At 45.9% G+C, this 26,397-nt stretch overlaps 1 protein-coding gene across 3 annotated transcripts in view; it reads right to left on the bottom strand.

Annotated features, from left to right (window-relative positions):
• Positions 1-1,326: 1,326 nt before the first annotated feature.
• The window catches only part of SHISA6 (shisa family member 6), a 254,345-nt gene continuing 229,274 nt past the window's right edge, over positions 1,327-26,397 (bottom strand). For 2 of the 3 annotated variants that reach the window (XM_043903866.1, XM_043903868.1), the window contains 2 exons: positions 5,065-5,217; positions 1,327-3,233 (listed from right to left, as the gene is read on the bottom strand). In XM_043903866.1, the coding sequence (XP_043759801.1) occupies positions 2,683-3,233; positions 5,065-5,217 (704 nt within the window). In that variant the 3' untranslated portion in view covers positions 1,327-2,682. Of the gene's footprint in view, positions 3,234-5,064; positions 5,218-9,499; positions 9,557-26,397 lie in introns of all 3 variants that reach the window. The other variant, XM_043903867.1, reaches the window with a different exon arrangement.

The raw sequence follows: 26,397 nt of genomic DNA, 5'->3' as shown, positions 1-26,397 counted from the left end.
GAAGGGCCAGCCCTTCCATGTGGGGTAATGGCCACCAGCCTGGTTGTGCTGAAGTCTGGGCACCCGGGTTCCAGCTCCAGAACCCTCTCCTCTCTGCTAAAAGAACTCGTCCAGTAACGCAGCTTTGCTCATCCTACAAATATGGACGGCACGACTGATGCACACGATATTGCTACATCATTGTATGGATCCTGAAATGAGGGGACTGAATTGGAGCTCGTCTGTAGACTTCTTTCTCTTATTTTCTTCCTTCATTCCCTCCCTCCTTCCAGACTCAAGGGTGAAGCAGAAGAATCATTTCAAAGAAGTAAAGGGTCAGATAGAAATTTTTTGATCCAACCGACAACCAGGGGTTTTAAACTGGGCAGCAGGAATGCTGGGGTGAGAAATGGTTCAGAATCAAACTGCCAAACAGACCCCAGACAGACACACAGGGCTGGGGAGAAGCATCATTGCCCTGAGGGCTGGAGAACTTGGTGCAGAGAGGATGCTGCAGATATGAATGAGAACCGGTTTCTGGTTCAGGTCTATGTTTGTATAGATTCACATCCACCCACATCCTTTCCCCTGCTCTGCACCAGCCTTCAAGGGGAGTGCCAAAGACTGGATTAGAGAGCAGTGGGCAGATGCGGGTGGCTGTGACAGACACATGTTCCTTTCCAGGAGTAGCTGATTCCTTCCAGCCCAGCCCTCTTAGCTTCATCTTCTGGAGTGAACTCTCATAAACCCTTAGGGACCAGCCCTTGAGACAGTTTATGTGTTTGTCAAGAAGGGAAGCAGAGAGTTATCCCTGACCTCACAGCCTCACAGCCCCAGTGACACTGCCCCCTTAGGGACCTTGGTGCTGTGTCCATCACCCCCAGCCTCAGTCCCCCTCGTGATTCTTGTGATGGTGAGCACTGTGGTAGGGAGGGGAGGACAAGAGCTTTGGAATTCTTGAAAAAGTAGGAGGAATCAGTCAATTGATTTCTCTGTGGATTAGATTAAAAATTCCCAGGGCTGACCCTGGGGCGTTCTCCCTGCCCCACCCCTGCTTTTTAAAGGGTCATACATGTTGTATGCGGAACTGGGAAATCTAAAAGCTAGTTTAAAGTCATTGCTTTTAGAGTCTGACTGTGGCAGCTGTCACATTTGTAGTATCATACTTTTGCCCAATAGTCAGAAGCCATTTCCCCCAGCTCCAGCCCAGGGAGGTATCCTGGCCTGGAGAATGGAGCCTTCTCTCCCCCACTCCGCCCCCCACCCCCACCAATAGAGCTGAGGGCATGGATCTGCCGGAGGGCCGATGCCCCCTGCAGGGGAGCACTGTGGAGGTACCCAGTTAGCCCCCAGACCAGTAGCCTGGAGTACCATTATTTGCATCTGCTAATTGATCTCTGTGCGGTAGATCCAAAGGAGACACAGGAGAAAGAAGCGGCAGCCAGGAGAGAGTCCTGAAGCTGCAGGAAGGTGGGAGGTGTGGGGCGAGGGGGACAGGGTGACGCAGGAGGGGAAACTGGCAGAGAGCAGGCTCTAAACAGAGACGGGGCCAAGCACAGGGGTCGGGGGTCGGGGGGTGGGGCGTCAGTGATGCAGGGAGTGGAGAGGTCGAGGTGTAGAACAACCGCCTGGGGTCCTCCTTTGCGTGGGGCTGGGCCGTCCACCCAGCAGCCAGCGCCTCTGTCCCACCTGGTGCGTGTGGCGGGAGCCCTGGGCAGGAGGAATGGCCAGCCTTCGAGGCCCAAGGTGTCACAGTGGCCTCCCCACAGCTGCTCTGTGGCCAGGGGGCAGAGCCTCTTGGGGAGAAGAGCCAGGGAGGGGAAGGCAGGCCAGAGGGGCAGGTCACGGTTCAGACAGACCCGGAGGCCTGGAGGAAGTGTGGAGATCATCGGGTTGCTGGGGAGGGCCACCCCAAAAGCCCCTGCACCCCGTCCCTACTCTCTTCTAGAATGACCAGAGGGAAGCCCCAGGGAACCCAGGGATGGAATCTAGGGCTGGGGGCGGGGCAGCCAGCCGGAAAGGGGCGGGGTTCCCAACCTTGGGGCGGCAGCTGAAGGAAGGGAACCCCCTCCAGGTCCTGGGGCTTGGGGGAGGGGCACAGGGCCAGGGCGGGGCCCCGGGGAGTCAGCAGAGAGAAGGGCCACCCGGTGGGGACCAGAGAGTTCCAGCGGGCAGAAGAGAATCATTATTGTGCTTATGGACACAGCAGCTCCCTGGCTCTGAGAGAGCGAGCAGGCAGTTTTTAGGCACTAAGAAGATTTCTGTGATGCGGTTTTAGGTGAATGAAAGAGACCGTGGAGCCTATTCCGTCAGCCCATCGGCCAAGTCAAATCCGGGCGGGCAGCTTCCGGCCAGGGTCAGGCCAGGGTCTCTCGACGACGGACGGACCTGCAGCTGAGCCCCCCAGGAGGGGGAGGGGGACGTGGGACTGAAAGGGACGTGGTGACAGTGGGGGAGGGGAGGGAGACCGAGGCCTCGCCCCTCTCCCCCCTCCCCTCCGATTCTTCTGTAACAGTGGGGGTGACCGCTCTAGATCCCAGGTCAGCGCGCGCGCTGTGCCCGGCCACCGGCCGAGTCCCAGGAGTATGGCTTTCTGGGAGAGGCGGCCCACCCCCGGCCCCAGCGAGAGAGGACGCGGGGAGGGGCCGCGTCCAGGCCCGGAAGCTGCGGCCCGGGTCCCGGCCGACCCCGGGCCGCCGCCGCTCACACGGTCACTTCCGTCTTGCTGGCCGTGTAGCAGGTGTGGTGGCCCGGGATGTAGTGCAGCTGCTCCACGGTGTTGTGTCTGCGCGAGGCGAAGGCCTGGCGCTTGGCCGCCGTGCGGCTCTGGCCCAGGGTGGCGTACGAGTTATCCGAGGCACTGGGATGCGAGTGCATCTTGGTCATGCGGTAGCGGTCCAGCACGGGCGTGGACACGAAGACATCCGTGTGCGAGATGGCCCGCGCCAGGGACTGCTCGGGGAAGGCCGTCCGCTCCGGGGACAGCAGCGGGTCCTGGGAGTGCAGGCGCTCCGTGGAGAGCAGCTGCTCGTCCGAGAGGAGGCGGTCGTAGGGCAGGCCGAAGTCGTCCGGCAGGCCTCGCTCCAGGGAAAGGACCCGGTCCTGCGACATGGCCCGGAGGGGCCGGCGGGGTCGCTCGCGAGGCAGCGGCTTCTGTTGGGACATCTGGATGACGTTGAGGGGGAGGGTGCCGCGGGCGGCCAGGTCAGGCAGGTGCCGCCGCCTCATGTAGTACTCGTCAGCCTCCTTGTCGGCTGCAGAGGAGAGACAGGGTGAGAGCAAGAGGGAGAGGAGTGAGCCGGGGTGGGGGACACCGCAATGCTGTAGCCAGGACCGCACTGTAGTGATGCAGCCCAGAGGGGTCGACGCTCCACTGCGCGTGCAAGTCAGTCCTCGGGCTGGCTTGGTTGAGTCGCTCAGTGGTGTCCAGCTCTTTGCAGTCCTATGAACTGTAGCCCACCAGGCCCCTCTGTTCATGGGATTCTCCAGGCAAGAATACTGGAGTGGGTTGCCATCTCCTTCTCCAGGAGATCTTCCCAACCCAGGGATGGAGCCAGGTCTCCTGCGTTGCAGGCAGATTGTTTACTGATGGAGCCCCAGGGAAGCCCTCCGGGGTCTTGTTAAATGCAGTCTGATTCAGACCTGGCTCTGGGGTGGGTCTGCAAGTCAGCCTACTTCTCCAACAAGCTCCCAGGCGATGCTGATGCCCCTAGTTCTTGGACCCACTCTGGGGTTAAGAGACTCCCTCAAGGTCCCCGTGGAGTTCAGGACCAACTCTATGGCAAGCCCATGACCCTGAACTCCTGCTCCAGGACTGCTTCTGCCCCACCATGGTCCCAAAACAGAATAGCTCCCTGGATCTTGCTGAAACTCCCAGGTAGCAGCTGGCAGCTTTCTGATGAGGTTCAGAACCTCTGTCCAAGGAAACCGGGCTGAAAACCAGTCTCCTGCTAGAATGCTTCCAGGATGCTCCTTCCAGGAGGCACTTGTGAAAATGCTTCCTGGTTACTTAGGAACATACTAACACCTTCTCTGGAGTAACAGCCTATGCCTGGGAAGCCAACACATGGCATAGAATCAAGTCTACATACGCTTCGCCTGTGCCCGCAGCACAAGCAGGCCAGGGCAACTCCATATGTGCACCTCATTCAGATGTTCTGCCTTTCCCTCCATCCCCAAGCTGACCCATGAACTCACCCAGGACAAACCTGCTTTACCCCACAGTTGAGGAATGAGGCTTCCTACAGACAGCCTTCCACGTCTCTGCAGAATGTGAGATTCCCCACATTTAACCATAGAAACTCACTGTGCCACTTTGGAGGTGGCCAATGTTGTCTCCTGAGCTGAACTGCTATCATAGTAGGTCACTCTGTAACTTCAAGTGCATGCTCAGCCCTGTAGCTGGGTGGTCATCAAAACAGACTCATTGGGCAGTGCAGGCAAAAGGTCTATGGGTTGGAAAGCTAGAAGAGAAGACTCCTCCTACCATATACCTTCTTGATACTGTAACGTCTGAAACATGTCAGTCTCAAGAGCCTCCCCAGACTCAAATGGCAGAGCTGGGATCATGGGATGACCTGGACTCAACTCATGAAATGGGATGTGTGCATGGAGTGAGGGGTCTCAGGTTCCCAAGACATCACTGATGGAGTTAGGGAGAGAACTGGTTTATAGGCCCTTCCATAAGCCCAAGTCTCTGGGAAGAGCCTCAGAGAAAGCTCTGGCATTGATCACTTTTACTCCAAGACAGAGAGCAAGGGAGGCCCAGGGTTTGAAGAAGGTAGGTGTGGGGCGAGGCTGGGGGAAGGCTTTCTCTTGCAGTTAATGTGGTGCATGAGTTGAACCACTGCCTCCCATGGGAATGTGGGTCTGAGGATCCCTTGGCCTCCACTCTACCAAGGGAGAAGATGGACTCATGCTCTGAAGAACAAAAACGAGGGGCTTGTCTGTTCTCTTCTTCCAGATTCTCTTTGTTCTTGGGACCCCACCCCATGCCCTCAGGTGTGGGGCAAGAGAGTGAGACACCAGAAGATGTCATGGAAGCCTTGGAAGCAGCCCCCAGCCCTGGGAAAATATCCCACTTACTTAGCCTCTTCAGGGATGAGTACTTGCTGGGGTGGGTCTTCACTGCGGACTCGTAGGATGGGGGCAGGTGGGCCAGGTTCTGGAAGGAGCGTGAGAAGGAGAGGTCATAGGGCTCGGTGGCCGATGTCAGGATGTTGTTCATCCGAGGCTTCTCTGCAAAAGAAGGGAGGGGTCATGGTGTTAGTGGGGACAAAGTTTTGCAGGGGCAGGCAGGAGGAATGTGTCCAGGTTCCAACTCTTGACCCCATCCTGCTTTCCGGGGACCCCGTGCTAGGACACAGGTGATGCTGGTGACTTGATTTCCCTCTACTCAGCTCCAGTTGCCAGCAAGCCAGTGGGGGCAGGAGCTTTTGGCTGCACTGACATAATGACAGGTTACCCTACCTTGAATGGCAGACTGTTTCTCCCAGTACATCACGGGGCTGTCAGATGAAAATGGAAGCCCAGTGGAGCTGAGGAGGTGGGTCATAAAATCATTCATTTTGGTGTGAATAGTATTAGGCAAACTAGTTCTCAGGCTCAGAAAAATCTAAGTTTGAAGGAGAAGGAGGTAGAGTGACTGATCTCATCTGAGTCCTGGACCCTAGGACTGGGTCCAGGACCTAACTCCACTGAGACTCCAACCCATGCTGTCCATGGGTCATTTCACCTCTCACACTGCCCCTTCCACCTTTGGCTCCTCCAAGCCCTGCTCCTGACAAGGCACTGTGAGCTGCAAAGCTATTTCCCCTTATTCCAGTTCCTTCCTCTGAATCACTCTTAGCCATCTCTCAACTGCTGGAGGAAAGAATGTAGGCAAAATGTCTAGCGTGTCATTCTGTTTTTCTCCCTCCACCCCTTGAGACAGAACCTTGAGATTCCAAAGTCTAAGAGAGAGAAGGGAGATTGTTCAGTGCCAGACCTGGAGGGAAAAAAGGAGGGGAAGACATGGGAAAAAAGACCAAAGAGAAGTGAGATGAATGACTAATGAGGTGAATGAGCTGGTCTGGGTTCTGGGGGCCAGATTAGGAATAATACAGGAGTCAGCAGATGGGGGAGAGGAGATGCAGGTATAGGTGAGGAGTGGCCATGAAGATGGGGGACAAAAAGGAATGGAGAGCCCGGGCAAGAAGACAAGCATGCCTTGATGTTTGGATGACTTGATGTACAGCAAGAAGTCAACAGGGGTTGCTGGAGAAACCATTCCCAGAAATGAGGCAGCTGGGTGGCTCTCGAATCATCCCTCCTGGTTTGGGACTCCCAAGTAGGGACAGGTTCTAACTTTGGACAAGTGTATCAGTGTACTGTGGTTCCCCATCCCCAGCAAAGGGAATGCTATGAACCTTGAGACAAAGAGAAACTCTTCTAGGCTTTGTTCAAGGACAATCTCAATACAGGGAACTCCTAGCTTCTCTGTCCTTTCCTGCCCTCACGGTACCCTCAACTCTGGGGATGGAGCCAGGGAAGCCCAGCCAATGATTAGGTATTCACGCCAGCTCGGTACATATGTGAGGGGGTGGGGGGATGCTCTACATCCCTGGGCGATCAGAACATGCTGTACCGAAAGAGCCTCCCTAGCATGGATGGGGCTGGTGCCAGGGAGTGGAGTGGGTAGGGAGCCAGGAGCGCTGCTAGGCAGGAGCTACCAGCCCCGTAGCTCTTGTGTCTTCACTTGGGGCCATGCTCGAGAAGAATGAATTTCCTCTGCTTGTGGGCATCTTTCTTCTACCAAGGACATCACGCAGCTCACCCACTTCCAAATGCAACGTTTCTGGATACTCTTACCCCTCACTGTTCTCCAAAACCTGCCACGGAGCCAAGGCCAACCTTCCTTGCTTTCTGCCTCCACCATGATTGATTGCCTCTGCCTTCTTGCTTATGCTGTCTCTCCTCTCACAATCATTTCCATACTCTTCCTCTGTCCAAATTCCCCCCTCCCTTAAGACTCTTTGCTGTGACAATATGACATCTTTTCAGCCCAGAGTGGTATCTGGTCTTCAAGCCCCTGTTGCTCTTCTGGTCAGTACTGCCCAGTTTAGTGTCTATGTGGTCTCTCATCATCTGACTCTAGTTGGTCTTGTTTATCTCCAAAGATTCCCATCTCCTTGACAGCAGAAGTTTTGCTTTCCAGTTTTTCTGATGTCTTCACAGTGCTTGGCCCAAAATAAGAATTCAGTTAATGCCCGTTGGCTAATCAAGTAGACACAGGCCGCCTCCTCTCTTGAGAGTCACTCTGCCAGCTCCTGGGAAAAGTGAAACATCCAAGGAAGGAATGAAGAGAAAACCCTGCTTCCACTGAGCTGCAAGCTGTTCAAGTGCAGGTACTGGGTCTCTTCTATCCTCAATCTTCTCGCATCAGGTGGCAAAAGAAGACAGGAAGAGGAAGAGGAAAGAAAGGTCCCTCCTTAAGTTCATTCTCTACATCTGCATCTCCATTCCTTCCCTGAAAATGGGTTCATCAATACTGTTTTTCTATATTCCGTATAGATGTGTTAATATCAAGAGGGAGATATATATAATTAAGGCATAAATATATATATATATATAAAACTATGTCTGATTCTCATTGTTGTATGGCAGAAACCAACACAACACTATATAGATTATCCTCCAATTAAAAAGCAATAAATAAATAAATAAATAAAAATTCACATGGATCACAGCTTTGAGTAACTCAATAAAACCATGAGCCCTGCCATGCAGGGCCACTCAGGATGGATGGATTATGGTGGAGAGTTCTGACTGACAAACTGTGGTTCACCGGAGAAGGGAATGGCAAACCACTTCAGCAGTCATTCTGTCCTTGAGAACCCCATGAACAGTATGAAAAGGCAAAAGTAAATTAAATAAAGGCAAAAAAAAAAAAAGATTGGTTCCTCCATTTGTATTCAGGAGGCTGTACTTGTGTCGGCTTCTTCTGGGGAATATCAACTCAGAGTTAGTCTTTCAGAATGATACTGAGCAAGCAGACATCCTCGCTTGCCTTTTCTGGATCCTCTTCCTGCTGCTGCTTCATCACCACGGGCGTCCCCCAGGCTTTCTGCTTCTGCCTTCTGCTTTTCTCTTTCAGCCTTCTTGCACAGATTGCCCCTACTCCCAAGACTTCTGTTGCTGCTTCCAAAGCATAACTTACATCTTCGGCTGTTATCTCCCTCCAGACTTCATGTCTATATTTCTAACTGCCTTATTGAATGATTTTCCTTGCAGATCCTGTAGTCATATCCAGCTCTCGATGTCCAGATCCAGACTCACCAACAGCAACTCCATCCCACCAGCAACACTGGCTGCTTTCCTGATTTCTTAGATTGCTTTCATAAGACCTTTCATTCTTCTAATTGATCATGACTCTCCATTTCACTCATAATTGACTCTTATCAGTCATATTCAGTTAGTAACTAAGACTTCCCAATTCTTTCTCCCAAATATTTCTTATCTGAACCCTTCTTCGTATTCCTACTGTCAACATCACTGGTGGTACCAGCTGCTTTTAGCTGATCAGTCTGATTTCCCCAGTTCTACTTTTTCCTAGACCCTGCAACTTGAAACACCTTATTAAACTGTTGCTTTCATCCCATATTTTCATTAGGAGCTTAGCACTGGAGGGGGACCTCAAGATAGTTCACTTTTTTTCTCCGAATTCTAGTGCAGAAACAGAGCATAGTCTGACATGAGAGGTGTAGATCTCTCTGCCAGGTGAGCTGCAGAATTTATCTTTGTTTTGAGTTTCTCTCTCGCTAAAATTTAATGATGTTTTCATTATTTAATGGCAAAGACAGGAGAATGACTGATAGCTCATAATTTACATGGCTGTCTTGTGTTCTATCAAGTTTTGAGCATGTACCAAAAATAGCTTTTCACTGCAGTTCCAAATGATAAGTTGTGATGTGATGGGAGGATTTAACACGTAAGAGGGAAACATGGTTTTGTGACTCTTTGGCACTTTACTGACACACTCATGCTCTGCAGCTTTCAGGTTCTTCCTCTGTTGAGAGCTAAAGCTCAAGTCATCCAGTTTGGTTTTGAGTTTTATCCAATCTTAATTAGTTTGGGGGAGGATCGGTAGAGTTTTCCACATCTCATGTCACTCTTAATATGGCACCACAAGTAGCCCTGGGCAAAGAAGATTGATCACTCCTTGCTGTGGACACATGGAATTTATGGCTGCAAGAAGTGATCAAGATTGTAAGTGAAATGGGTTAAGAAAGGGGCTTTGTCTTCCCCTTTCATGGCAGAAGATCACTTTGATATCAGAGACAGACACTGGGCAGGGCGGCCAATGATCTAAAAGTGAGAGTGAGTCATTGTGGCCCTAGAGGAGGGCAGGTACCCGGCTCCTTACACCGCCTTAGCTTCAGTGAGCCAGTGACCATGCTTGATGCCATAATCGGCATCAGTAGCTAGGATGGAGCCACTTGGGATGAGGATGGAATGCAGAACACTCTCAATCATCTCTCACCATGTGTAGGGGTCTGGGTAGCGCTGCTTAAAATCGGATGGTTATATTGATGATCACCTGAAAATCACAGAAAAAAATTTTTTTAAAGAAGAGTTCAGGAATTCCGTAGTCTCTTCAACACAGCAGCACCTCTGTTGACCTCTGCTGTGCTTCTCTGAGTCAAAGGAAGCACTTCCAAGAAGCTCAGGCCTTTGCATACCCTAGAAACAAGGCAGGCCCCTTCCTCTGATGCTTCTGTTTCTCTTTTTCTGCATTAGGCTTCCTCTGTCACCATGGCGACCCACCTACACCTGTGGATCTGGCTGACCAGCATCAGAAGCTTTGTTGGGGTGGAGGAGGAGAAGAATGGAGACTAGGGGACATCTGGAAAATATACATACATGAGATAGAGAACTGAGCAGAGAAAGTAGATCTTTTGGGGGTGGGGGGAGGGTGTTCAGGAGTGGTTATTCAGGAAAAGGATGCCCTACTGTAAGGTGCTTGCATCTTATAGAGCTTTGATTTGTCCTGGGTCTTTATACACAAGTATCTGGGTGTGTCCTGAGAGGCAGTAAGCTGACATGAACCACCTACTGCCTGGGATCCAGAGTTCTGGATCCTGGTCTCTGTCCTGCCTATAAGTGACACAGCCCGCTGTTTCAAAAGCATTGGTTTTAATTAATGCAAAAGTTCACATTGATTGAACAAGCCATACAATGAATAGAGTCATAGTTGCTAAAGTCAGGAGTTCAAGGCTTCTAAAATGGAAGGAAGATTTGGCTTACCACCAAAGCACAGTTCAATATTATATTATTGCTCCAGTTCAACATTGTATGTTTGCTTTTTGTTGGTATGTGCATCTTATTTCAACCAAAGCAAAGGAAGGAGGAGGCGTGAGTTCTTAGCTTTAGTTTATCCAAACCATGGGTGACAGCCCTGCCTTCCTCTTAGGTCTAGATTTGCTTCCATTTCCTGGGTGAAATCATCTTTCCTAACTTTGGCATTATACCCTCTTGCTACTCATCCTTAAGCTCTTTCGCTAGATCCCCTTTTCTCTTTAATTCTCTAAATGCTAGTATGTCATGAGGCTGGGTGTCTTCACGAAGACTTGGGGTCTATCTTCTTACCCAAATTGAGAGGTTTCAAGTCTACACCTCTGACCTGAGATCTCTCTGGTCTGTGGGGTTAGATTTTAAGCTGCTTATGTCTGTCACCGTGAAATTCCTACTCTTAACCCAAACCATTGCGTCCTAAAGTGAGCTCATCATTTTATTCTCTGATGCTCAAGCCCTGTCCATGGTACTAATGTTCCATGGGCTTGGAAAGCAAAACTTCAGTTTTCATTCACGATTTCCCTCCCTTCATCTTCCATATCCATCCAGTGAATGCCCAAATTCTCCTTATATGGCAACCTCCTAAATCCAGGCCCACAGAATAGCTTTTTTCCAGATTTCTCTTAGTTCTAGTCTCTAGCTATTTCCAAGAAATATTCCTATGTACTACCACCAGACAAAATTTCCCATACCAATGGAATTATTTATATCATTCCTTTGGTTCAGAGCAAAGTCTTTAAGGACTCTATCCAGTGGAGTATAGTTTTGGGCAGGAAACCACCATTTCTCACATGAAGACCCTATACCTTCTCAAAGCAGAATATTAAGTTATTTCCAAGGTAAAAGTATTTAACAGACACTGAACCAATCCTACCCTGGATCTGGATTTTAAGCAAGAAGAGAGAATCCAGGAAGAGAGATAAAGGGTAGTGTGTTCTGCTTGTCCTCTGGAGGCAAGGAGAAAACCAGCTTCACTGTTTTTTGTTATTGTCATTTATGTCTTTGTTTTTAAACAATATGGCAGCATTAAATAAAGCAGTTGCAAGTAATGAGAGAACTCAGATTAAATGGTGGAGAGTGGCAGAGAGAAATACTTCTTTTTTTCTCACTTGAGAAAAAAAAAAAGTTTTGGCCTCATTGAACAGCATGTGGGATCTTAGTTCCCTGACTGGGGATTGAACCTGCACCCCCTGCATTGGAAGCATGGCATCCTAACCTCTGAATCACCAGGGAAGTCCCAGAGAGAAGCACTTCTAATCTTCTATTTCAGAATCTAGGTGTTTCTAGGAAAGGGAGATGATTCAGGTTCATTAAATAATTCCTGGTACCCAGTTATGCCCCAGGCTCTGTGCTAAACACTTTCACATACCTTTAAAAGCTAATCTTTGCAATGATTTTCATTGCAATATATCAATATTGATATATTATTGACTTGCTGATTTCCAGACACTGTAAAAAAACCCTAAATATCTTATTTAGAGTAGTTATCTTTTTTTTTTACACATGAGTTTACAAACAGGATAAATGTCTTGAGTTTAGATAGTTTGTTTACAAGTGCAGGGCTTTTCCTTTTGTTTGAATCTCACTTCAGATACTTTGCTAACACTTGATTTTTTTTCACATACTGAAATTAAGCAAAAACATTTATAGAGGTAGAAAATTAAACCATCGTAAAATAGCCATTATGATATTTTGTTATCTTTTCTTTTGTTTCCCTCCCCTAGTAAATTACTATGTGTATGTTTACATATACACATATACACACGCAAACTTAAATTGCAATGAATAGCAATTTGCATTTTTCATTTGTACAAGTGAGAATCAGATTATGGTGCTTAAAATAGAGAAAAATATGGTGATTTGATCATTACAGTTTTATTAGATAACAAATGCATAAGATTATTATTCCCTGTAGCATTTTTACAGTAACAAAAGAAACAATGTAAATGTTCATGCATACATGTATATGTACATATATATATACACAAAGATAAGTATGTGTAGTTTCCACATATGTAAATAAGCATTTTCTATTTTTAATCAGTTTCTTTTATACTTAATGGACAACATATTTTGAATATATTTTCATTTTTTCAAATAGTCTTTGAAATATTTTATATGGTTTCACAATAGCCTTTTCTATAGAATAACCTATAGTATATTTCTACATATGACTTAAACATAATGTTTATATACATATATATATATATAAACATTCCCCTATTAATGTGTATTTAGATTATTTAAAGTTCAATAAATTTACACCAAACAACCTTGAACACAACTCTTTGTCCATGACTTACTTCTTTAGGCAAATAATTAAAAACAGCATTTCTTGGTCAACACACTGCCAATTGCCTTGTGATGTGATGAAGTGGGTTAATAGATTGCTTCCTATTGAACTATTCGTCTATTCCTAGGAAATACATTATTTCATTTTTGTGTCTCATTCTTTCATTACAACATTGGATCCCATTTATATATATCTTATTTAATTCCTATGTATTCATAAAGAAAATTTGCACTTTTGTGCGAACATAGCAGGGCTTTTTGTATCAAGATAATGATTCTGTAAAATCAAGTGCACTTGTTCATCTTTCTGTATGCCTTGGAACTATTAATAGAGCATATGAAAGATGTGTTCTTTGAAAGTTTGAAAGAGTGCAATAAGAAAAATGCCTGCTATCTTTTGGGGAGTCTGCTTTGCACAGTGGTAGGGAATTGGCTTGTTATTTTACTGACTGCACAACAACAACTTTGAGAGATAGATGTTGTTATCATCATCAATTTAGTGTTAAGGAAACTGAGGTTTGGAGAGGTTGAATAACTTGCCCAACAGGTGAAGCTGGGATTCAAGTCCAGGCAGGCTGGCACTAGAGCCCACGTCCTTATGTATTCTGCCTCTCAGACTTGGCAACATTTTCCTTACATATTGATTCATTCATATTTTCTAATTCTAATTTCAGTTTGTAATTTCCATTTTTTATAAATCCATCGAACATTTGAAACTTTATTAGCTTAGAAGTGTAACTTACCCTCAAAAGACCTCTATACAGGAAACTATATTTCTTTTCTCAGCCTTAACATCCTGTCTTAATATTTTTTGGATCATCAATTTATTCCCATCATTCTTCTTTTTCAAATAACTACCTCTATATCAGAGCTTTTTATCCCTTCATATCCTTATTTTATGCTTTTGGATCTGTTCACTCCTGCCTCCTAATTTTCTTTGGTTTGGTTTGTTATTCTTTTCTAATTTTGGAGCTTGAATCTTTCATCTGTTTATTTTTACTCTTTTCTATCAACAATATCGGGTCTCCAGCTCTGAATTTGTCTCTGGCACAATCCCATGCGTACTGATATGCAATGTTCTTATTGCTGTTAAGCCCTAAATGATCTGTAATTACAGCTTTGATTTTTCTCTCTGACCCAAGATTTCTGTAGCAGAGTTGTTAAATTTCAAAGTGTTTGGGTTTGTCAGTTTGAACTTTTGCCATTAATTTTCTGTTTTATTGTATTGCGGTCAGAGAACAGAGCCTGTACAATTTTTGCCTTGGAGACTTGACTTAGGTTTCCTTTCTGGGCCAATATTTGATCAATTTTTGTGAATGTTTCATGAATTCTTTAAGAAAAGGTATTATTTTCTTCTCACAGAGTATAAAATTGACACATATCTATTAAATCAGACACATGAAATGTATTATTCAGCTCTTCTCTACCCTAACTCATTCTTTGCCTATTTAATATGTCAAAGACTGAGGGTGGTATCTCCACTCTCCCACTATTGTTGAAAGTGAAAGTGAAAGTCGCTCAGTCGTGTCCGACTCTTTGTGACCCCATGGACTATACAGTCCATGAAATTCTCCAGGCCAGAATACTGAGGTCGGCAGCCTTTCCCTTCTCCAGGGGATCTTCCCAACCCAGGGATCAAACCCAGGTCTCCCGCATTGCAGGAGGATTCTTTACCAGCTGAGCCACAAGGGAAGCCCAAGAATACTGGAGCGGGTAGCCTATCCCTTCTCCAGCGGGTCTTCCCAACCCAGAAATTGAACAGGTGTCTCCTGCATTGCAGGCAGATTCTATACCAACTGAGATACCAGGGAAGCTCCCACTGTTGTTGAGTTCCTGTCATTTTCTGTCTGTATCTGTTATAGTCCTGGTTTTACATATTTCACAGTTATCTTGTTTAGCACAAAAAACCTCATGGTACTTATGTCTTCTTTGTGGCTTGTACCCTTTATCAACATTAAAGAACCCTTTCTGTCCTATTTAATGCCTTTTTAAATTTTTTTGCCTGTGAGTCCGCTTGATCTGATATTTATATTGCCAACCCAGCTTTCTCTTTGTTTGCATTTGTCTGATAAACTTTGCCTATCCTTTTGTATCTAACCTTTCTGTGTCATGTTATTTTATCCTTGTCTCTTGACAAGAGCATAATTTTAAGAAAATTTACCTAAGTGCTTTGGTGTGTTCTGGGTTGACTTGATGGTTAAACGTGAGTCCTCCTGGCTCAGAAAAGTTGTCCTTCTTTCTACTGTCGTGTCCTTATCTCCCTATTATACATGCATGTGTATGATATGACTGCCCTCCACACGGCTCAAACTCTAGGTCATGGTTCATTTGGCTAGGTATGAATACTTGACTCACTTGGGCCCATTGGAGCTCCTTCTCCAGAAATTAGGAACCAATAAAAGAGAGATTTGGTCTCTCTGCATGGCTGGACATGACTTGTAAGCTAGGTAGCTCTGGCCAGTCTTGTCGATTTGGAAGAGAGAAGGTCAGTCTTTAGAGATGGTGCCACATCATATTTTATAAAAAAAAAATGGTGACATTATATTTCTAGTCCCACATGCTCTCCTGAAACCTTCCCATTCCCCCACTGGATAGAATATATTCTCTTTTTCTTGAAACTGGAGGGTGCTCCTGACTTCCTCAATGAGCATGGTGCAGCTGAAATAACACTGCATGCCTCCCACAGCTAGGCTGCAAAAGATGATAAGGCTTTCACCTGGCTCACTCTTTCAACACTCACATTTCAATCCCAGCCACTGTATTATAAGGAAGTCCAGACCATATGCAAAGTCTGACTTCAGGGGCTGGCCTGAGTTTTCCATCAATAACCAGCATCAACTTTCAGATGTGTGAGTGAGGAAAACTTCAGATGATTCTAGCCCCCAGCCTTGTAGGTGTCCAGGTTAACACAAGTGGCTCAGAGCCGAGCTATACCCACAGAGACCTGCCCAAATCGGAGATTTATAAGCAAAATAAATGTTGCTTTTACTGTATTGTTTTCTAAAATTAAAATTTAAGGGACATCCCTGGTGGCCTAGTGGCTAAGACTCCAAGCTCCCAGTGCAGGGGGTCTGGGTTCGATCCCTGGTCAGGGAACTAGATCCCACATGCCATAACTAAGAGTTCACATGCCATGAACTAAAACCCAATGCCACCAGATAAACAAATAAACTAAAAAATTTAAAACTTACGATCATTGTTAATTCACAAACAATACAGATGTTTTGTATATTGTTTAGCCAGTTTCCCCAGTGGTAACATTTTGCAAAAATATAGTACTCTATCAAAATATTGACATGGATACACTCAAGATAGAGAAGGTTTCCATCATTAGGTAAATTCCTCATGTTGCCACATTCACTTCCTTCCTGCATCCACCCCCTCACTAGCCCCTGGCAACCACTGAAGTGAAATTGAAGTCACTCAGTCATATATGACTCTTTGTGACCCTCATGGACCATAGCCCACCAGGCTCCTCTGTCCTTGGGGATTCTCCAGGCAAGAATACTGGAGTGGGTTGCCATGCCCTTCTCCAGGGGTTCTTCCCAACCCAGATATCAAACCTGGGTTTCCCGCATTGCAGGCAGACTCTTTATTCTCTGAGGCACCAGGAAAGTTTGGCAACCATTAACCTATCCATCATTTCTGATTTTGTCATTTCAAGACTGCTATGAATGGATTCATACAGTATGTAATCTTCGAGACTGGATTTTTTTTTTTGTCAAGATGCTTACTCCTTGGAAGGAAAGTTATGACCAATCTAGACAGCATATTAAAAAGCAGAGACATTACTTTGCCAACAAAGGTCCATCTAGTCAAGGCTATGGTTTTTCCACTGGTCATGTATGGATGGGAAAGTTGGACTATAAAGAAAGCTGAGTGCCGAAAATTGATGCTTTTGAACTGTGGTGTTGGAGAAGACTCATGAGAGTCCCTTGGACTGCAAGGAGATCCAACCAGTCCATCCTAAAGGAAATCAGTCCTGAATATTCATTGGAAGGACTGATGCTGAAGCTGAAACTCCAATACTTTGGCCACCTGATGCGAAGAGCTGACTCATTTGAAAAGACCCTGATGCTGGGAAAGATTGAGGGCAGGAGAGGGTGACGACAGAGGATGAGATGGTTGGATGGCATCACCAACTCAATGGACATGGGTTTGGGTGAACTCCGGGAGTTGGTAATGGACAGGGAGGCCTGGCATGCTGTGGTTCATGGGGTTGCAGAGTCAGACACGACTGAGCAACTGAACTGAATTCTCTGGAGACACATTCAGGAATGCATCAATACTTCATTCCTTTTTATTTCTCAGTAGTAAATATTCCATGGTGTGGATGTACCACAGTACCAACTGTTCAACTGTTGAAGGACATCTGGATTCTTTTCCGTTTTCTGAGATTATGAATAGAGCTGCTACAAACATTCACCTAAAGGACTTTGTGTCCAGGTCTTCTCTTATCTGCGATAAATGCTTAGAAGTGCAGTTGTTGAATTGTTTATAGTAACTGCATGGTTTGTTTGTTTTTAAAAACCTGCCAAACTGTTTTCCAGAGTGGCTGTAACATTTGACATTCCACCAGCAGTGAATGAGTGATCCAGTTTCTCTACATCCTTGCCAGCATTTGGTATTGTCACTATTTTCTATTTTAGCCATTCTTAACCATGATAGTTATGGAGTGATCTCTCATTGTAGCTTTAATTTGCATTTCCCTAATGACGAATGATGTTAAACATCTTTTCATGTGCTTGTTTTTCATTTGTTTATCTTCTTCAATGAAACTTCTCTTGATTACTTTTGCTTACTTTCTAATCAGATTGTTTACATTTTTCCTGTTAAATTTTGAGAATTCTTTTTATATGCCAGATGATAGTTATCTGTAGGATATATAGTTTGTAAATATTTTCTCCCTGACTGAAGCCTATCTTGTCATCCCTTTAACTGGGTCTTTTGCAGAACAAAACTTTACATTTTGATGAAGTCTAATTTGTCAATTTTTTTCTTTGATGGATTGTGCTTTTAGTGCCATTTTCTAGCCCTAGTCAGAAGATTTTTCTCCTTTCTTTCTAGATGTTTTATAGTTTTATGTTTACATTTAAGTCCATGAACCATTTGGCATTAATTTCTGTAAAAGGTATGAGACTCAGGTTGAGGGGTTTTTGTTGTTTGTTTTTTCGCTTGCTGATCCAATGTCCAATTGCTTCAGCACTGTATTTGAAAATACTCCTTTCCTCCATATAATTGCTTTTGTACATTTGTCAAAAAATCAGCTGGACATATTTGTGTGGGCCTACTTCTGGGTTTTCTCTTCTGTTCCATTGAGCTACATGTCCGTTCCTCTGCCAATACCAGACAGTCTTGATTACTGTGGCTACATGAGATTTCTTGAAGTTGAGTAGACTGATCGCTTCCACTTTATTTTTCCTTTTCTAAAATTTTTATTTACTTACTTTATTTTTGTCTGTGCTGGGTATTCTCTGCTCTGTGCGCTCTCTGGTTGCAGTGACCAGGCTTCTCATCCCAGTGGCTTCTCTTGTTGCAGAGCACAGGCTTCCATAGCTGCAGCATGCGGCTCAGGGGCTGTGGATCACGGGCTCTATAGAGGTCATAGAGCGCGGACTTGGTAGGTATGGTGCACGGGCTTAGCTGTCCCACATAGTGTGAAATCTTCCCAGTCCAGGGATTGAACCCATGTCCCCTGCATTGGCAGGTGGATTCTTATCTATCATACCACCAGAGAAGTCCTATTTCTCCTTTTAAAAGGTATTTTAACTATTCTAGGGTGTTTTTTTTTTTTTTTTTGCCTTTCTGTATACATTTTAGGATAATATTGCCTATATCTTAAAAAAAATCTCGTGGAGATATTGATAAGAATTTAAAAAGATGGTAACAATAACCCTATATGCAAAACAGAAAGAGACACAGATATACAGAACAGACTTTTAGACTCTGTGGGAGAAGGTGAGGGTGGGATGTTCAGAGAGAACAGCATTGAAACAAGTATACTATCAAGGGTGAAACAGATCACCAGCCCAGGTTGGATGCATGAGACAAGTGCTCAGGGCTGGTGCACTGGGAAGACCCAGAGGGATGGGATGGAGAGGGAGGAGGGAGGGGGGATAGGGATGGGGAATACATGTAAATCCATGGCTGATTCATGTCAATGTATGGCAAAAACCACTACAATATTGTAAAGTAATTAGCCTCCAACTAATAAAAATAAATGGAAAAAAAAGAATTTTGTTAAATCTGTATATTATTTGTGTGTGTCGGGGGGTCAAATGGAAAAACTGTCCAACACAGATGCACTCACTCATTGTGACTCTATTACGACTACATCTTGAAGATGGTGGAGGGCAGGGGTAGGGGGAGGTGGGCAGATGTTGCTTTAGATAATATGGAGTTGTGGGGTGTGTGGGCAGCTCGGTGTTAATATGGAAGGGCCAAAGGCAGAATTCGTGACGTACAAAGAGTTGTTGTTCAGTCGATAAGTCATGTTCAACTCTTTGCAACCCCATGGACTGCAGCACACCAGGCTCCCCTGTCCTTCACCATCTCCCGGAGCTTGCTCAAACTCATATTCATTGAGTCAGTGATGCCATCCAACCACCTCCTCCTCTGCTGCCCATTTCTCCTCCTGCCCTCCATCTTTCCCAGCATCAGGGCCTTTTCCAATGAGTCAGGTCTTTGCATCAGGTGGCCAGAGTATTGGAGCTTCAGCTTCAGCATCAGTCCTTCTAATGACTGTTTTGGGTTGATTTCCTTAAGAATTGAGAGTAGGAAGGCTAACGATTCCAAGAATCAGCCTGGAGCGCCTCTCCACGGCGATGCATATACAGTCTGTTGGAACAGGCGTCCTGTCTCCCCTTGGACTTATCCACAGATCACATCTCCACTCCCTCAATTACTGGTCTCCCCTGCCCCTCCTCCTGAGGGAGTCCTGGGCCTTGGCACAGTGCCCAGTCAGGGCCATCCGCCTCCTGATGGATCGAGCTGGATAACATAACAATTAATTAGTGCTTAGGACTCACAGATCGATATGCTGACAAGACCACAAAGGGACAAAACAATCTCCATCAGAGCTCCAAGGCTGCTTGGAGGAAGCTGAGAAGCAGGCAGAGCCCTTTGCCCACTGAGAGCATTGATGTGGACCATCCATGGTGAAGAGGTCGCTTAGAATCAGAAGATTCTGCAGCCGCCTGGCCTCTGCAGCCGTGGAAGTTTCTAGAGCCAGCAGAATGAGTTTCCCCCCATTGGTGTCTGGTTTAGCTGCTAAGGAAGGTGGCTAGTCTTCTCTGGGGAGCAATTCAACTGTGTGCTTACACGTGTGTGCGTGCAGTTCTGTGCCTGTGTGCTTGCTTATATGCACGGTTGGAAGGGGAAGAAGGTGAAAGACAAGAGTGATTTGCTTGGTGTTGGACATTCCTGGTATGAATTCAATGAGAGATGTAGCAAAAGTAATTTCTGTTTAGTGAGTCACAGGAAGGTTGCAGGGTACAAATAGTACCCAAGTGACATGATCAGTGCATTTCTGAGAATACAAAACAAAGAGATAATATGCATATTGGTTATAGACCCTCATATCTCAGGTCTCATCACCACACCCTGGGTGGGATTTCCTCCCTGCCTCCGGTCTTTGCCCCCATGGATTCACCTTGTGCACTACTGCTAGAATAGTCTTTTTTTGTTTGTTTATTTTTAATTGGAAGATAATTGCTTTATACTATTGTGTTGGTTTCTGTCATAAATCAGCCATAGGTGTACATATGTCCCCTCCATCTTGAATTTCTTTCCTACCTCCCACCCTTTCCCACCCCTCTAGGTTGTCACAGAGCACCAGATTTGAACTCCTTGCATCATACAGCAAATTCCCACTGGTTATCTATTTTATGTACAGTAATGTATATGTTTCCGTGCTGCTCTCCCAGTTCATCCCACCCTCTCCTTCCCCCACTGTGTCCACAAGTCCATTCTCTAGGTCTGCATCTCCATTGCTGGCCTGCAAATAGAATTCATCAGTGATGGTGGTGGTTTAGTTGCTAAGTCCTGTGTGACTCTTGTGATCACATGGACTGTAGCCAACCAGTCTCCTCTGTCCATGGGACTTCCCAGGCAAGAATACTGGAGTGGGTTGCCATTTCCTTCTCCAGGAGATCTTCCTGACTCAGGGACCGAACCCAAATCTGCTGCATTGCAAGCAGATTCTTTACCACTGAGCCACCAGAGAAGCCCCAGGCTCATCAGCACCATCTTTCTGAATTCCATATGTGTGTGTTAATATACGATATTTGCTCTTCTTTAAATGAGTTTTATACAATTTTTAAAGGTTACTTTCCATTTACAATTATTACAAAATATTGGCTCTATTCCCCTGTGTTGTATAATGTATCCTTGAGTCTATATTATACCCAATGGTTTGTATCTCCCACTCCCCCACCCCTATCTTGCCCCTCCCCACCTCCCCACTGGTAAGCACTAAGCTCTCTGTATCCATGACTGTGCTTCTGTTATGTTCTATTCACTAGTTTGTTTTATTTTTTGGATACCACATATAAGCAGTATCATACAGTATTTATCTTTCTCTGACTTATTTCACTTAGCATAATGCCCTCCTAGTCCATCCACATTGCAGCAAATGGCAAAATTCCATTCTTTATTATGGCCAAGTAGACTAGTCTTTCTTCAATGCCAATTTCACCCTGGCCTTTAGCCTCTAAGTATTACAAACTACCAATAGACTAAAGCTTAGATGCCTAACAGCAAAGACCTTTGAACTACTATCCCTAAGAGTGATCTGGAATCCATTAAAAAAAATTGAGCCCTTCTCTCATCCCATAAGTTATGAGTTAGGTGACCTGAGACAGGCCCAAGGAATTAGCTTTTTTGAAAGCATCCTGCGTCTGCAGCTGGAATTTGGACCACATTTTGAAAAACGCGGGAGATGTCACTGCATTTTCAAAGCTGCCCATGATTTAGGCCTATTACATCTCACCCAACAAACCAGTGTATTCTATTGACTGGTTTCCTCTCCACTATTCCCAACCCACATCGGTGCTTTTCTTAAAAGCATCTTCTACCTGGGACTTCCCTGGCAGTCCAGTGGTTAAGGTTTCGCCTTCCATTGCAGGGAGTACAAGTTCACTACCTGGTCCTGGAGCTAAGATTCCCAGGTGCCTCACAGCCAGAAAAGCAAACCATTAAAAAAAAAAAAGAAGAAGAAGAAGCAATATTGTAACAAATTCAACAAAGACTTTAAAAATGGTCCACATAAAAACAAACAAAAAATAAAACACACAAAAAAACCCCACAGAAATGTCTTCCACCCAGATCACTCTTTCCCTCCTCTCTTCCTCCAAACCCTTCCAACCCTTGATGATAAAACTCCAGTTTCATCTCCATAAAGTTGTCCTCAGGTCCCCCATTGCAGAAGCCTTTCTAATCACACCCACTTGCTTTTGGTGCCTAATCACACATCGTTTTGCTTTTTTACTTCTCTATTGCATCCTTTCCCTCTTTCCAAGACGATTAAATACTTCTGCAGGTAGGGCACTTCTACGCGGCTGTGAATACACGGAACCTTGCTGGAGGTGGAGAAGGATTGTACCTCTTTTGTGTTTACTTTAAAACAGTCCTCCCCCGGGCTGGATCCCCGGGGGGCACTTGTACAATTCGTAGGATGATGAATGGAAGTGTCAGTGAATCCTCTGTTGAAGTGGCAGAGAATGGGCAAGAGGCCTTGGCGATGAGATTCGATCGCCTGTCCTCCTTTCTCTCTTCTTCAGCTCGGAGTGGCAGATTTTCTGGGCCCGTAGCCAAGCGTGTGGGTTGTAATATTTTGTACGTGTCTGAATATGAGTGTGTGTGGAGGAATAAGGCACCCTTGCCTCCCCACCTCAGATCCAGCCCACATTTCACGCTTCTTCTTGAGGATTATCTGCCATTCTGAAGCACCCCAGCACAGTGCTCATCATCTTGGTGGCATGATAAGGTCGATGCAGAGAGGCAGGCCTGTGAGTCACGGTGTCCGAAGGTAGAATTCCTCCCAAGACAGCTGGTTGGTTGCCAATGACACCGCGAGGCCATCCATCCCTGTGTCATTCTCTCCTCCTCTTCAGAGGCTTTGATTCGGGGTCCCCTCCGGGGAGTCCCACCCCTGAGAGTCTGGCTTCACATCAGCTCCTCCCCTGCTCTGCTTCCCCACGTCTGGCAACAATTGTCATTTTCATTGCTGCCTGAAAACATGGGTTGTCATGCCACCCAGGAAAACAATGTGTCTTCTGCCAGATTCACTTAAAAAGACAAGCGTGGGGCTCCGTGGGAGAGCTGCCTGACACCTGCTGGGATCTGTTTTTCCAGGAGAACTCCATTTCATCCAGGCCTGGGGACACCTAAGTGGTGTGCTCTGCTAGCAGTTATGGTCACATCACCATGAAAAGGAGTATGTACCAGCCTCTCGACTCCAGCGGACTGATGGTCCACCTGGTAATAAAGACTGGAGTGCATCCCCCAGAGCTATTTGAATCATACCCACGGGAAGTCAACCCTGGATGCCATGGGGTTACCTGGAGCGGGATAGGGTATCAGTTCCAGGTGTGTGATGCGGTGGCTCTAGGGGAGAGTGGGATGGTCTTGGCCTCTGATACTGGGCCAAGCTGGCCCATCAGGTGGGCTTCCTAAGCTGGGGGGGGTGGCGGGGACGGGGGGTGGCTATGATTGCTAGGAGACTGAATGACAAATTCCAGATTCTTCTCACCCCCAGCTGTAGGCATCCCCTCCTACAGTTTCCTGAGCTTGATCTAGGCACGCTGGGTGACACACAGCAGCTCAGTATTGCAAAAGGTGACTCCAGCTGAAATAACCAGAACAGAGGGATGATTGATATATAGAGGGCCTGTAGTCTGTGGGGAAACCCCAAAATATCCCGAAGAAAAAGTAGGTCACTGGAGGATCTGCATCCTGTAACTACTACGAACTGTGAGTGCGCCTGACATGGAGCTGTATTTCCCTTGAAGAAGTGCCATTTTTTTGTGTGTGATCTGGGTCTGTATCTTAATTTTTTTTTTAATTTAAAAAAAAGGTATAATTGCTTTACAGTGTTGTGTTAGTTTAGGCCATATGACAGTGTGAATCGGCTACAGATATGCATATATCCCCTACCCCTTGAGCCTCCCTCCCAGTCCCTCCCCCCACCCCACTAGGTCGTCACAGAGCACAGAGCTGGGCTCCCTGAGTGATATAGCAGCTTCCCACTAGCTGCCTATTTCACACATGGTGGTGTATACAGTCAATCCCACTCTCCAACTCATCCCAGCCTCCCCTCGCCACCCCCATGTCCACATGTCCACTCCCTACATCTCTGACTCTATTCCTGCCCTGAAAATAGGGTCCCCTGCACCATTTTTCTAGACTCCACATATATGCGTTAATATAGAATGTTTGTTTTTCTCTTTCTGGCTTACTTTACTCTGTATGACAGACCCTGAGTTCATCCACACTGCCACAGATGACTCAATTTCATTCTCCTTTATGGCTGAGTAATATTCCATTGTCCATTTTTAATCTGCACATTTGTTCTTTAAGTTACAATACCGACTGGAGGACATAGTAAGCCTCATGCCTGGCCCAAGAAACCACAATGGCATTGTTAAAATTCCCAGGATAAATGGAGTCTTACTGTATTGGGCAAAGACAGTCGTCTTTTCCCCTATCATTTACCGTGTGTTGTGTCAGGCGCTTACACTTACAGTGCTTATGACAAGTATCATGTCACTGAAACCTCACATTATTCTCTATGAGGTCATTCATGTTTCATCGATAGCACTGAGTTGCCCAGGATGGCACAGAATATAAGTGGCTGGCCCCGGATTCAAGCTCACATCTCAAGAATCCAAACACAGTGCCCTTTAACTCTACCCTCTGCTTCTCTCTTGCTAGAACAAGCAAGCAGAGATTTGTCTGCAGCATCAATTGCAGAGCTGCATGGAGTTTCCAGGGGGATCTAGGTTCTCTTTTTTTTTTATTTTAGTCACTGAGTTGTGTCTGACTCTTTACGACCCCATGGACTATCGCCTGCCCGGTTCCTCTGTCCGTGAAATTTCCCAGGCAAGAATACTGGAGTGGGTTGACATTTCCTTCTCTAGGGGATCTTCTTGATGCCAGGGGCTGGAATAAAACAAAAAATAAAAACAAAAAAAGCATTTGTAGGATGAGGAAGATCATGGAGCTATGGATGGACGCCAATGTCATAAATGTAAACGACTTTGTAAAGGGACTAAGTCCTTTGCATATAGTATTCTCTCTAATCTTTTAGGGCTTCCCTGATGGCTCAGCAGATAAAAAATTTGCCTGCAGTGCAGGAGACACAGGAGAGGCAGCTTCGATCCCTGGGTTGGGACGATCCCCTGGAGGAGGGCCCACTCCAGTATTCCTACCTGGAGAATCCCATGGACAGAGGAGCCTGGTGGGCTACAGTCCAAAGGGTGCTAAGAGTCAGGTATGATTGAGCAACTACACACACAGGACTTAGGAAACCATTATATTATTATATAATAATTATTATATATTATTATATTATTAATAATATAATAATAATTATATTATTCCCATTTTGTAGGTGAGAAAACTGAGGCACACAGTGGTAACTTGCCCAGGTCATGGCTACCGGTCAGGGCACAGGCTGGTGAACCTCAACAGAAGGCCACAGAGCCACCATCTCAGCCCTCACCGACTGGACCTGAGCTGCCGTTCTATTCCCCAATCCATCACACTTGATCTTGTCACACGCACATTCTACTCAAATCAGTTACTAAGACAACTGAGCAGACTTTATTGGTCTCCCGGGAATCTGCCATATGAATATTACAGTAAAATAACAAACATCCTCTGATATCCCCAATGGGGAAAGAAGGACGATTAATAGATTTGCCATTTGCTGTACAATTCCACTGTGAAGCTGGTTTGCCTGTTAGGTTGAGAGACGTCTACCGTCATCACAGAGGTCAGCTCCCTTGCTAGGAAGCATTGCCTTTGTTTGCTTGTTAAAAATGCATTGCTGCTTCTTTTCCTGATGCATACAGAGAGCCTTCTGCGAAGAACATCATAAATAAATGACCAGCCTGGAAAATAGACGTATCAGCGATGCTACTTGATGCCTTGGCGTTCTGAGACCTTCCTTCAGGTGTGCTAAAGCTCAGATGCCGTGGAAGAGTCATCCCACCCCTTGCCCCTTTCCTGAGTTCCAGGAAGACTCTGAGACTATAGCTGTCTCCCCCCTGAAGACAACTCCAGCTGTTACTGGTGGTCCAGTGGCTAAGATTCCACATTCACAATGCAGGATACCCAGGTTCAATCCCTGGTCGGGGAACTAGATCTTGCATGCCACAATTAAGACCCGGTGCAACCAAATAAATACATTTTTTAAAACCTATATAATTAACAAGGTTTCCCAGGTGGCACTAGTGGTAGACAACCCTCCTGCCAATGTAGGAGAGGTAAGAGATGTAAGAGACGCGGGTTCAGTCCCCGGGTTGGGAAGATCCCCTGGAGGAGGGCATGGCGACCAACTCCAGTATTCTTGCCTCATGGACAGAGGAGCCTGGAGGGCTATGGTCCATAGGGTCGCAAAGAGTAGGACATGACTGAAGTGACTTAGCATGTATGCATATAATTAACATGCCATTGTTGAAAAACTAGAAAATAAAAATGAACTAAAAAATGTCTAATTTTGTCCACCAAAAACAAAAGCTGAACAAACTTTTGTGATACGACTTTTCAGTGACAAAATGCTGTGGATATTTT

This window comes from Cervus elaphus, chromosome 5 (assembly GCF_910594005.1).
Source record: "Cervus elaphus chromosome 5, mCerEla1.1, whole genome shotgun sequence".
Lineage (NCBI taxonomy): Eukaryota > Metazoa > Chordata > Mammalia > Artiodactyla > Cervidae > Cervus > Cervus elaphus.
This window is presented reverse-complemented; position numbering and strand designations above follow the sequence as displayed.